The sequence below is a fragment of the Anolis carolinensis genome, chromosome 1 (assembly GCF_035594765.1).
Source record: "Anolis carolinensis isolate JA03-04 chromosome 1, rAnoCar3.1.pri, whole genome shotgun sequence".
NCBI lineage: Eukaryota > Metazoa > Chordata > Lepidosauria > Squamata > Dactyloidae > Anolis > Anolis carolinensis.
The window spans coordinates 299,331,054-299,343,245 of record NC_085841.1 but is presented as its reverse complement, the minus strand read 5'-3'; the positions used below and the strand labels follow the sequence as shown (position 1 = coordinate 299,343,245).

Sequence of the window (12,192 nt, the reverse complement as noted above, 5' to 3'; positions counted from 1 at the left end):
CAGCACTGGTGTTATATGGCATTTCATGGGTGTTCTTGTGAGTAGCCTGGCTGCCACATTCTGAACAATACGGAACTTTCGGGTCGTAGACATCGGAAGGCCAACATACAGGGTGTTGCAATAGTCCAGCCTAGACGTGACCGTGGCATGGATGATTGTTGCCAGAGCCTCATCAGATAGATAGGGTGCCAATTGCCTAGCTTGTCGTAGATGGAAAAAGGCCTGTTTGCTGGCAGCAGCAACCTAAGCTTCCATTGTCAGAATGAAAATGGATTGCAAAGAGCTCTAAAGGGATGGGAGAAATAGTATTAAAATGACAAACATGATTCAGCTTAGGCTGCTATGAAGTGAGTCCTATTACCTGGAATAGAGCCACCTCGCTGGATAATGGAAGATCCAGGAAAGGTGAAAGGAGGTATTTCTAAATGCATAATTAAACTTTGGAATTCTCTATCATAAATAAGATGGACTCATTGCTACCAAGAGCTTTAAAAGGGATGAGAGAACATTAATGGAGCATGTGACTGCTAGTTAGTTTGTGAGCATGTATTTTATGTATGTCTTCCTACAGTTACACAGGCAACACACCTCTACATATCATTCTAAGGGACTTGAAGAGGAAGATGCTATAATAGTATTGCTCAGTGACAAATTGTATGAACAGAAGTGTTGATCAAATAGTCATTATTACCTATTTCTTTTTATTCTTTGGAAGCACATTGCTATGTTGGTCTTTAATTGTTGGATGACTAGTGTCTTTCTCCTTTCGTTTTTAGTTCTGGTTTTATCGCTTGATGCCTAGATGGGTAACTGAGGAGATACTGACAAGAGTAATGCTTTACGCAAAAAGCTATCTGTTGAAGAAACAGAAGGAAAACTAAGTGGTTTCATCTTAAGAAATTCCTCAGTGGTTTTGTACCTGCATTCAAGTACTGAAGAATTAGACATCTCTTACATTCTTGACAAGTGTTTGTTTTTAATATAGGGGGCAGACCTGAGATTTGCATGAAAGAAAAAAATTCTGAGGGCAAAGGAAAAGCAATGACCAATTTATATACTTTTTCATTCTGCACTCTTGTTTTATAATGTATGTTAGATGAGATTTGAATAAAATACAGTAGAGTCTTGCTTATCCAACCTCCGTTTATCCAATGTTCTGCATTATCCAATGCAGTCTGCCTCCCGCCTGGATCCACAGCTGTTTCTCTAGGCAGCAACATGCAGCAGGGCAACATGCCCAACAACAACACAAGTGCAGCCACACTCCCAAACAAGTGGCAGACTTGTTGTAAAACATGATGTTTTGGTGCTTAATTTGTAAAATCATAATGCAATTTGATGTTTAATAGGCTTTTCCTTAATCCCTCATTATCCCACATTTCTTATCCCACATTGCTTATCCAACATTCTGCTGGCCCGTTCGTTAGATAAGTGAGACTCTACTGTAATTCATATTCCTAGTTACTAATTTACCACCAGAAGGATTTGAAAAAAAATAGTATGAAAAATTTGATAGAAGTTCAGATGAGAAGTTGTACTTAGAGAATATTCATGCTGGGATGATGGGAGGAAGAATTCACAATGTCTGGGTTATGTCCATGTGCCAAAGCTGATTGGCAGGAGCCCCAAGTTCTCTTTCCTTTGAGCCCCTACCCTTCTCCCTTCAGTTTTAATATCTAGCCTTTCAACCTTAACCTGAAAAAACTACCTTGCTTAAACTCATAGCACTTGAAATCTAAAACAAATACAAAAACCCGTATTTTAAAAACTAAATAGAAAACCTCCTCAGAAAAATACTGAAATTCACTTCTACTGATTTAAAGGGAGGGTGTGGATTGGGTGGCTGAGTTTTCCGGGCTGTATGGCCATGATCCAAAAGCATTCTCTCTTGACATTTCACCCACATCTGTGGCAGGCATAGTCAGAGGTTGTGAGGTCTGTTGAAAACTAGGCAAGTGGGGTTTGCATATCTGTGGAATGTCCAGGGTGGGAGACATTGTCTGCCTGAGGCAAGTCTGAATGTTGCCACTGACCATCTTGATTAGCATTGAATGGCCTTGCAGCTTCAAAGCCTGGCTGCTTCCTGCCTGGGGGAATCCTTTGTTGGGAGGTATTAGCTGGCCCTGATTGATTCATGTCTGGAATTCCTGTTTTCTGAGTGCTGTTCTTTATTTACTGTCCTGATTTTAGAGGTTTTTTAAAAAAAATACTGGTAGCCAGATTTTGTTCATTTTCATGGTTTCCTCCTTTCTGTTGAAATTGTCCACATGCTTGTAGATTTCAATGGCTTCTCTGTATAGTCTGCCATGGTGGTTGTTAGAGTGGTCCAGCATTTCTGTGTTCTCAAATAATATGCTGTGTCCAGGTTGGTTCATCAAGTGCTCTGCCATGGCTGACTTCTCTAGTTGAATTAGTCTGCAGTGACTTTCATGTCCTTGATTCCTATTTAAGGCAATGCTATGTTTGGTGTGTTCCCTATGTAGACTTGTTCATAGCTGTATGGTATATGACAGACTGCAGAAGTGAGAGGATCCCTCTTGACCTTTGCTGAAGGTAGAATTTGTTGGATTTTATAAGTGGATCTGTAGATAGTTTGTAGGTTGTGTTTCTTCATTGCTTGATGTATGGTAAGAAAACTTTTCCTCTGTGTGCATCTTTGTTTTTACTATCGTGTCTTTAATTGGCCTTGCAGCTCTTCTGATGTCTGTGGTGGAGTATCCATTGGCCTGTAGGCCCAGTTCAGATGGCAGACTGTGCAAAAAGCATCTGAGAACCCCACCTCCTCCAAGGTGAACTGAACCACCTAAACTGGGCTCTACAGGGTTCCCCCAGGCAGGAAGCAGCCAGGCTTTGAAGCTGCAAGACCATTCAATGCTAATCAAGGTGGTCAATTGCAACATTCTCATTTGCCTCAAGCAGACAAGAGTTCTTTCTCCCACTCTGGACTTTCCACAGATATATAAGTCCCAACAGACCTCACAATCCTTGAGGGTGCCTGCCATAGATACGGGCAAAACGTCAGGAGGGAATGCTTCTGGAACATGGCCATACAGCCCAGATAACTCACAGCAACCCAGTGATTCCAGCCATGAAAGCCTTCGACAACACAGGGTGTGGATTTTTCCTCCCATCATCCCAGAATGAATATTCCCAGTAAGTATAATTTCTTATTCTCAGGATGTCTGGAATGTACCAGAGCCACCTCTCTGGCAGAGAATGTAGTCATAACTTGCCATCACAGATTAAAAACTCATTATTCCAAATCTGCCTTGGCTTACTTATATTTAGCTAGTTATGCATTACAAATGTCGATGGCTGTGCCATTGACATTTGCTGCACTACAAGTATCTTGAAGTGAAGCTGACACTGAATACTTTGTTGACGAAGACCGATCTCATTGAAAAAACATACTGTGGCCTAGGTTTATTTTCTAGGTCATAACACAACAGAATGCAAACACAAATCCACCTGTCTATCACTGTTTCTGACACCCTATTCCCTATTGTCTGAAAACTGTAGGAAACAGTTATTCAGTCCATCTTAACTTCTGTGTTCTCTTCAGATGAATCTTTACTGCCTTCCTAGCATCCAACTTATGCCATGCAATATCATGCAAAAGGGGAATAAGGTTTTCTGTTAATTAGGAATATTTCTTTCAGCTGTATATAACAATATCATGCTATCAGATTCCATAAATTCTTCCTGTAGGCTCCACCCTTTAATTTATTTCTCCATTTCAAATGTTTCCAATTGCTTCAAATGTTACAATAAATATTAAAGTGATAGGGGTAACCTTGTCCACTGCATTTTTGAATGTGCACACCTTGGTTAATTCAGCTGACAAAAATTTTAGCTGATTGTGATTTATAAATTTCCTTTATCCATATAATAATATTATTGGCAAATTCCATTTTCTCCAAAATTGCAAGTAAGAAATCCCAATTTAAATTATCAAATGCCCTTAGTGTCTACAAAGATCAAGGCTGCCTCTATCTCATTGTGTTTCTCCAGGAATTATATCAAAATACAATCTCAACTTGTTTTGCCAGATTGAAGGTAATTAATACAGTTTTGTAATGCCTCTTTCGGCCAGGATTGAAACAAATATTTTATAATAGTATAGTTCTATCACTGTTCATTTAGTCATATACTGATCTTGTTTCCCTATTAAATTTCTCAGAGCTGTTTCCCAAGGCATCGTTATTTTCTATATTAATCTCTGCATATTCAAGCACATTTTCCCTCTACTTTTAAAATAATAAATTGAAGACAATCCGTATGATCACAGCACTTTAAAAAAAATTGCCCTCGCAATTGTTTCTGGTATTTTTTCAAATTTAATGGTTTATTCAATCACAACTGGTCTTTTTACCCTACCCAGGTATTCAAAAAGACCAGAAACAGAGCCATAATACAGGGGGGGTAGATGCTCCATTTAGGCCAGTGGTTCTCAACCTGTGGGTCCCCAGATGTTTTGGCCTACAGTTCTCAGAAATTGCAGTCAGTTTACCAGCTGTTAGGATTTCTGGGAGTTGAAGGCAAAAACATCTGAGGGCCCACAGGTTGAGAACCATTGGTTTAGGTGCTTCTGGGATGGACTATGCTCTTGCAATTTTTTGATAGACAGTACTCACACTGACTCATGGATAAGTTAAACCGGGACTTTTTGGATTATTTGATTAAAATTTCCAAAGTTATAAATGAGTATATAGGGTAAATTGATAGCACACATTTACAGTGGAAAGTAACACAACTTGAAAAGAAAAAGGCTAATAGCATATCTGTTTTAAATTAATCTGAAATATCTTTTATCTTCCAACAACTTTTTTCTGTGGTACTAATATAGGACCAGAACTAAAGCAATGAGTTTTGGAAAACCAGCAATTATAAAATATGGAGGACAACAAGGAAACTACAGCTCTGCAGCCTAACAGTGAAATACACTCTAGGGATAGCCCATCTTCCAAGGGCTATTACTCAAATGATCATTTCTGAAATATGAGTATTAAAAGGAGCCAAAGAACACAGCTACGCAGAGTAAGAGCTTCAAGACAACTTTTATCACAAAGTTTATGTTGCAAGCATGAAAGAAAAGTAAACACAAAAGCCAGAATCCAGAATCCACTTGTGCTTCTAACTCTAAGGTGATCCATGCAAAAGGAACAGGAGACATTTATTCTGATCGAACAGGCACATTCTTTACCTTTAAACAGGCAAGGCAGGAATCAGTTGGAGGTATGACAATAACACCCACTTAGTTTAATTATGGAGAGGGGAAAGACTTAGACAGAATTGGCTACTCAATTCCTTCAGAACTTTGAAAACATCAGGTAGCTTGAGAAAATTCAAGCAAACAAAATGTACCATATAGAAAGGCAGATTTAAATGTTGAATCAAAAACATATATCCCAAATTAGGTTCTCTTTGAAAGTAAAAAAAGTTTTGACTGACAAAGGCAAATGTGTTTATTATTGACAAAGAGGTATTTTGGGGTTGCACCATTACCATGCTACATGTCAACCCATGGACCACCAAATCTGCATCTCACCCATTTCTACGGCTTCTTAACCTCTTTTATGCAGTTAGGCATTTTTGTCACTGAGCACTCAAGAATCAGGTAACTTGGCCAAACTGAGTGCTAGGGGTATTAGATAACAGAAAGGGACGTAATGGTACCATACTCACATTTCAAAAAAAAAAAAAAAGATATGAATGATTTAAGTGGTGAAAACTAAGAACATAAATGCTTCCCATGCAAAATACAAGGGAAGATAGAAATTATAAAGGAGGTAGATTAATAAGTTAGGTTTTATTCTTTTTCCATGCTTTGCTTCAAACTTCAGTGATACAATATATAATGGGCCCTTTTAGGGTTTGGTTCTTGGGACTCCTCATGGATGTAAAACGGATGCTCAGGTCCCATTATATATAATGGCATAGTGAAATGGTGTCCCTTATCTAAAATGACAAAATCAGTGTTTGTTGGATTTGAAAACATTTTTTCAAGCCATTGATGGTTTAACCCAGTGGTTCCCAAACTTATTTGGAGTACCGCTCCCTTTCCAGAAAAAATATTACCCAGTGGGGCGTGGCTTAGAGGAGTGGGCGTGGCTCCTGCTCAAGAGGGTGGGGCTGAGCCTCTCCCCTAGTCCAAGATGCAGGGCTGGGAGGGGGAGGTGGGCCGGGCCACAAATGGGCGGCCAGGACTGGGATGGGCGGAGTTACGAGCTCTGAGGCAGGGCTGAGCTATCCCTGTCCTGCTGCGCTTGCCAGGACACAAGGGGCAGGGCTAGAGGAGGCAGCAGGGCCTCTTCCCAAGTGCCTGACAGGGCTGAACCTCTATACCCCACCCCCGTGTTCTAACAAGCGCCTCAGGGGAGGTATACAGAAGCTCAGCCCTGTCTTGCACTATTGGGAAGAGGCCCCACCCCCGCCCTTAGTCTCGCCCTTTAGTCCTAAAAGCCCTCTCAGGATAGATTCTCAGCCCCGTCTCAGGCTCTTGGGAAGAAGCCATGCCCACTCCTCTAGCTCTGCCTCCTGTATCCTAACAGGTGCCTCAGGTGCTCAGCCCTGTCTCCGGCACTTGGGAAGAGGCCCCGCCCCTGTGACCTAATAGGTGCCATCACCGCCCCCCTGGATCGCTACAGTGCCCACCAGGGGGCAGTAGAGCCCACTTTGGGAATCACTGGTTTAACCCATGAATGCAGAATCCACGGATAAGGGCTGGTCGCAGATGAAAAGGTGGTGTAGAATCTATTCTGAACAAATATGCCACTGGAATGCCTTGCTAGTGGGGCAAGCATGCAGGAAGTATGCATTGTGTAGAGTAAAGTGATGGGTAGGGGAAACATTCACTAATAACTCACTGTATTGTTTCGCCATTCCACGTTTAACTGATTAAAGTAAGTAACAGAAACAAATTACAATCAGCTAAAATATAGATTATTTTGCTAGCAAAAAAGAGGCAATAACACACATATATTTTATGAAAGTGGTTGACTTAGGTTGGAATTTCAGTATTAATATTTATCCATAACTTGCTAATTAACTTAATGGGTCACGTTGCTGAACAGCCAACAAATTTACATTAGTTTAGTTCTTTACAAAAAGCTTGGCTGTTCTGGATTTTTGCACTGTTTTTCAGTTTGTCCAGATTGGTAAATTTACAAGGTTTAGTTGACCTTCATATTCAGATGATCCTGACACCGCACGGAAGTTCCTAATTTATCCCAGAATGCTGGCTTTGGAAACTCTTAACTCTAGGACTCACGTGGGAATTAGCTAATCCAAAAGGAAGGATAAGGATATGCACTTAGAAGGAAAAATGGAAAGTACAAGAAGGGCTTTTGGTTGGTAGGTTAGAAATGAGGTTTAAAAATACATACAGCTGTTTCCTTTGCTCCAAACTCAAAAGTAGACAAGGGTAGACGAGAAAGAGTAAATTCACTGATGAATTTTTAACTGTCATTTGTGCTAAGCTTTTCATTAAAAGTAACATACATATAAATGCCACATTAAAATCAACTTGTTAAGAATGTACTACTTTCAACATAAATGCAAATGATTTTTTTTAATAAAAACTATTAAAAATAACTTCATGTGTTAAGCCTTTCCCACTTCTTGATTCAGACCACAGCAAGAAAGGAGAAACAATCCCCATTAAGTCCCAGTAATTTTATTACAAATGTTGAGACAAAACTAAAAGCACATCTACATGGATACATAAATTCAGGGTTGGTTGCCAAAACCATCAGAAAACACATATTTCTGATGGTCTTAGATTGGTCCAGATCCATCATTGTTTAAGTCCACAGTGCTCTCTGTGGATGTAGGTGAACTACAACTTGAAAACTCAAAATCAATGCCCACCAAACCCTTACAGTATTTTCTGATGATCATGGGAGTTCTGTGTGCCATGTCTGGTTCAATTCCAGCAGAATGCTCTTTGATTGTGGGTTAACTATAAATCCCAGCAACTACAACTCCAAAATGACAAAAGCAACCCCTCCCCGGCAACCCTACCAGTATTCAAATTTGGATGCATCAGGTATTTGTGCCAAATTTGATCCAGTAAATGAAAATAAATCCTGCATATTAGATATTTACATTATGACTCATAACAGTAGCAAAACTAGTTATGAAGCAGCAACAAAACTAATGTTATGGTTGGGGCTCACCACAACATGAGGAACTGTATTAAGGGGTTGGGGCATTAGGATGGTTGAGAACTACTGCTCTATTCTTTTCTGCCAGTTATTGCCACCACAGGGACTGTGGAGCTCCAGAAAGCAACATGGAGGGGGTGGGGGAGAGGGTGATCTCCTTTTTCTCTCCAAGGTGTGCAAGCACCTTAGCTGACATTGACAAAGGTGCATGACAATAAAAGCCCTTCAGAGATCCTTGGGCTCTGCTGTGGTGATAAACGACCTGAAAGTTAAGTGGCATCACCCCTCCCCCATCAAGCAGAACGCAGAGAAGATCGTATGGCCACACTGGCACCTATGAATGGTGGGACCGAGTTCAAATTAGAACCAGTCCAGTTGTTCACACTCACTCTGAAGCATTCCAGATCATTTCCCAACTTCTTTTAAGACAGGGTAAAATTGGGTTAACTGATTTTACCCTATTTAGGGGTCAGATGCCCAGGAGGGACATCTAGGCATATCTGGGTATGTGGCCTATGTTATTTTAAACTGAGCAAGAGCCAGCTGCTGTTCATGACAAATAAAGAAGCAGTGCTTGGAAAAAAATGTTCAACATTGATTTAGTAGAATGACACAACATCAACCACTATGGAGGAAGCCCATGAAGGTAAGCGGGCTCTGAAGATGGGGATACAGTTTCTGTTACTGGTATTCCGTGTTTCACTTTTTCACACTTGCAGCTCTCTATGTGAAACACACTCCTTCTTATTAACACTTTAATTTTCAAAATCCCAAGCCAAGACGAATACCATGAGCAATACTAGCAGTACCACAGGTTGCACACTGATTATGCCCCGTCGTCACACCGTCAACCAAGAAAATCATATCAAAAAGATAAATGCAATATATGTAGCACAGTACGAAAAAGAAATGAAAAGAAGGCAGTCATTTTCCTCTGTTAAGAAAATGCTCTCAACTGCCCTGCCAAAACCTAATGTGGCATTAGCAGATTAGCAACTCCTCAAATTAAAACAGTCCCACCCAAATTAATGCACATGTTGTTTCATCAGCAAGCATTAGCAAATAGCCCTAGAAAATGATACCATTCACCAGAGGAAACCTGCAACAGCGACAAACTCTCATTATAGTCATGTCTTTCTTCCCTCTCTTAATCGCTGGCAACAAACCACCAAACCCATTTGCACTCTTCCACCTAAATCAACATTAGTCTCTGGACTCAGTAGTAAGAGTAGAGGACCAAAGATATTTTAGTCATGGGTGCAAAACTTCAGGGTCCGGGTACATTGTTCTAAATGTCAGGTTTATACGTGGTTCCCTGGAGTGATATTCCTTAGGCACACGATGCTGAAACAGAAAACCAAAATAGGCAGATATTATTAATTTTCACTATAGGAGTTCAGAAACAAACCTTCCTCCCAAATTCTTGAGGTGAAAATTACACCATGCTCATAAACTGTACTTCTAGAAAAAAGCCTGAGATTCTTATCTTTTATATATAAAATTAAAAGAGAGCTTTTCAACTTTCTAAATCTTATTTCCAGAAGCTGCTTTTACAAAGTTAGCTTAGAGAAATTTCTTCCAGATCACAAAGTAGTGATATTTCATTATTTTTGTATCGGGCCTCTGCCCTACTTTTACTGATTTGGGAAGCATAAGGTAAGATATTTCTGCACTGCAAGCCACACGAGAAGTAGTCCACACCTACTCCCCACACCTTTCCAATTTAAGGGCACTCATGATGCTCATTAATTGTTGGTTTTAGGTTTCCCAGTGAGTGTGCCATGTCTATGCTGAGATACTCTTACCTGCCAGTCTTCTTGAGTTGCTCCTTCCATTATTAGCAAAGTCCCATGATCTAGGGGTATATGCACTCTTTGCACATATGTATAATCATTGTTCTCCTCCTGCAAAGAAAAAAAAATCATTAAGTATATAAAGTTCAACTTTACTGTGTAAAAATCCTTTCTACATTAATCATTCTGTAGAAAGGGATGCATCTTTTTCAGCACTTAACAAGGAAGCACAATCCTGACCATATGAATGGTGTACATATACTGAAGTGACCAAAGTATGATTAGGCATCAAATAGGAAGATGTTGGAGCAGCAATTACATAACCAAACTCATGGCTATCTCAATCAGTAGTGAACTAGCAATGTCAGGGACTGGCTCCGTATTTGTGCCAAAGATTATAGCTCGTTTTCTTGCCTAGAAACTCTGTGGGCCAATAGCTCATTGGGTTGTTGTGTGTCTTTCGGGCTGTGTGGCCATGTTCCAGAAGCATTCTCTCCTGACGTTTCGCCCACATCTATGGCAGGCAACCTCTGAGGATGCCTGCCATAGATGTGGGCGAAACGTCAGGAGAGAATGCTTCTGGAACATGGCCACACAGCCCGAAAGACACACAACAACCCTGTGATCCTGGCCATGAAAGCCTTTGACAAAATAGCTCATTGCTCATGGGCCAGCAATGGATCACAGTCCATCCCTTTGAATAACATTGGTTTAGCCAATGTGGTTAGTACTAAGTGTCAAATTTATTTAAACTACATTCCTGGTAAGAGCTATGATTCTGTTAACTTCTAGCCAGATTTCCAGGTTTTTATCAGAAGTATAATCCATCCCATACTCTTATATCCTCTGGTGGACGCTTACTCTAGCCATCCAGAACCGGACTGACAATGGTTACCCAGAGGACGTTTTCATTGGTCATCCCAAGACTATGGAATTATCTTCCAGAAGAGATCCAACAGCTGTATGAGCTGTCAGTATTCAAGACACAATTAAAGACCCATCTCTTCTGGCAGGCCTATCGAGTCAATTTTAAACTGTGAAATTTAAATTTAAATTGTATTAGTGTTGTATTCAAATACATAGTACAAAGATGAAAAGACATGTATGTTATGGTAATGTGTTTTGATATATGTATTTTATGATATGTGTAATGTGTTTTAGTTGTGTTGTACCCCACCTTGAACTGTCATCATCATCATCATCATCTCTGCTCTTTGTTATAAATAATGTTATCATTATTATAACACCTATATCCTGATCTCAATAAATCTCCATCTCGGGCACCTTATAAAATGAGACTTTCTTAGGGGTTGGTAGCACTGTATAATACTCCTTTTCAACAATTAAACAAACACTTCAGGACTACTATATTGAACACCAAAGTTTGGGAAATACTTTTCTAGTCCCTGCTATGGTTATCTCATTGACCATTGCAGCCCTTGTGTTTCCCAAAGACTTTTCAAAAGAAGTTTACATTCTTTCATTTATCATGGACCACTGCATAGAAGAATGTTTCATGAAGTTCTGTCATCCAGGAAGTAAACATTTATCTTTGCCCTTGCCTGTTCCATTCATTTATTTTACACATGGTCATCCAGATGTGTTGTAATACATCTAAATGACCAGTTAAAAGCCATCAATTCAAGTCCAACTCCTGCTCTCTAAAATGTCACTTCTTTCTTCTGTAAAAAAGTTAAGATATTTCTCCTTCTTCAATGCAGAGGATGGAGGGATCATATAGTCGGTTCCGCCTGAGGAAGACTCATGTTGTTATGGCAGACAGGAAGTCTTCGGCTACTCCTGACAGGGCAATGTCTCTATGGATGCTGAAATTTACCAACACTACAAGCCAAGGGAATTCCAACACCAGTTTGGACTACTGAGGCAGATCAGACTACTGCACTCGTTTACTATAACCTACCCAAAAAACCCCTGCTTTACAAGATCTGATTTTTTTCTACTGTACATTTTATAAATTTTGATTTTTCCAGCCATCAGCTCGGCATATATCTTCTAGCGAAGCTGCCACTCTAAAGGCTGCTATTGTCATCATAAACCTGGTAGATTGAGCTCAGATGCATTATGGTCTAGAAACATTTGCCCAGAATATGGTTGCCAGCAGAGATAGGCCTACAAGTCATTACAATTTTCTGTATACAGCATACTCTACTGGTGAGTAGTCTTGATGCTGACATACTGAAAAAATGATGCCAGAAAAACTAGTCAAGATCATG

General features: G+C 40.0%; 2 protein-coding genes across 3 annotated transcripts in view; one reads left to right on the top strand and one right to left on the bottom strand.

The window, feature by feature from the left end:
- LOC103277978 (very-long-chain 3-oxoacyl-CoA reductase) overlaps positions 1 to 7,571 on the top strand; it is a 30,973-nt gene extending 23,402 nt beyond the window's left edge. The window contains exon 11 of the mRNA XM_008105423.3: positions 777 to 7,571. Within this exon, the coding sequence (XP_008103630.2) occupies positions 777 to 881 (105 nt within the window). The 3' untranslated portion in view covers positions 882 to 7,571. The remainder of the gene's footprint in view (positions 1 to 776) is intronic.
- The window catches only part of alkbh3 (alkB homolog 3, alpha-ketoglutarate dependent dioxygenase), a 33,217-nt gene continuing 26,063 nt past the window's right edge, over positions 5,039 to 12,192 (bottom strand). For both annotated transcript variants that reach the window (XM_062967912.1, XM_062967913.1), the window contains exons 9-10: positions 9,971 to 10,069; positions 5,039 to 9,509 (exon numbers count right to left, since the gene is read on the bottom strand). In XM_062967912.1, the coding sequence (XP_062823982.1) occupies positions 9,417 to 9,509; positions 9,971 to 10,069 (192 nt within the window). In that variant the 3' untranslated portion in view covers positions 5,039 to 9,416. The remainder of the gene's footprint in view (positions 9,510 to 9,970; positions 10,070 to 12,192) is intronic.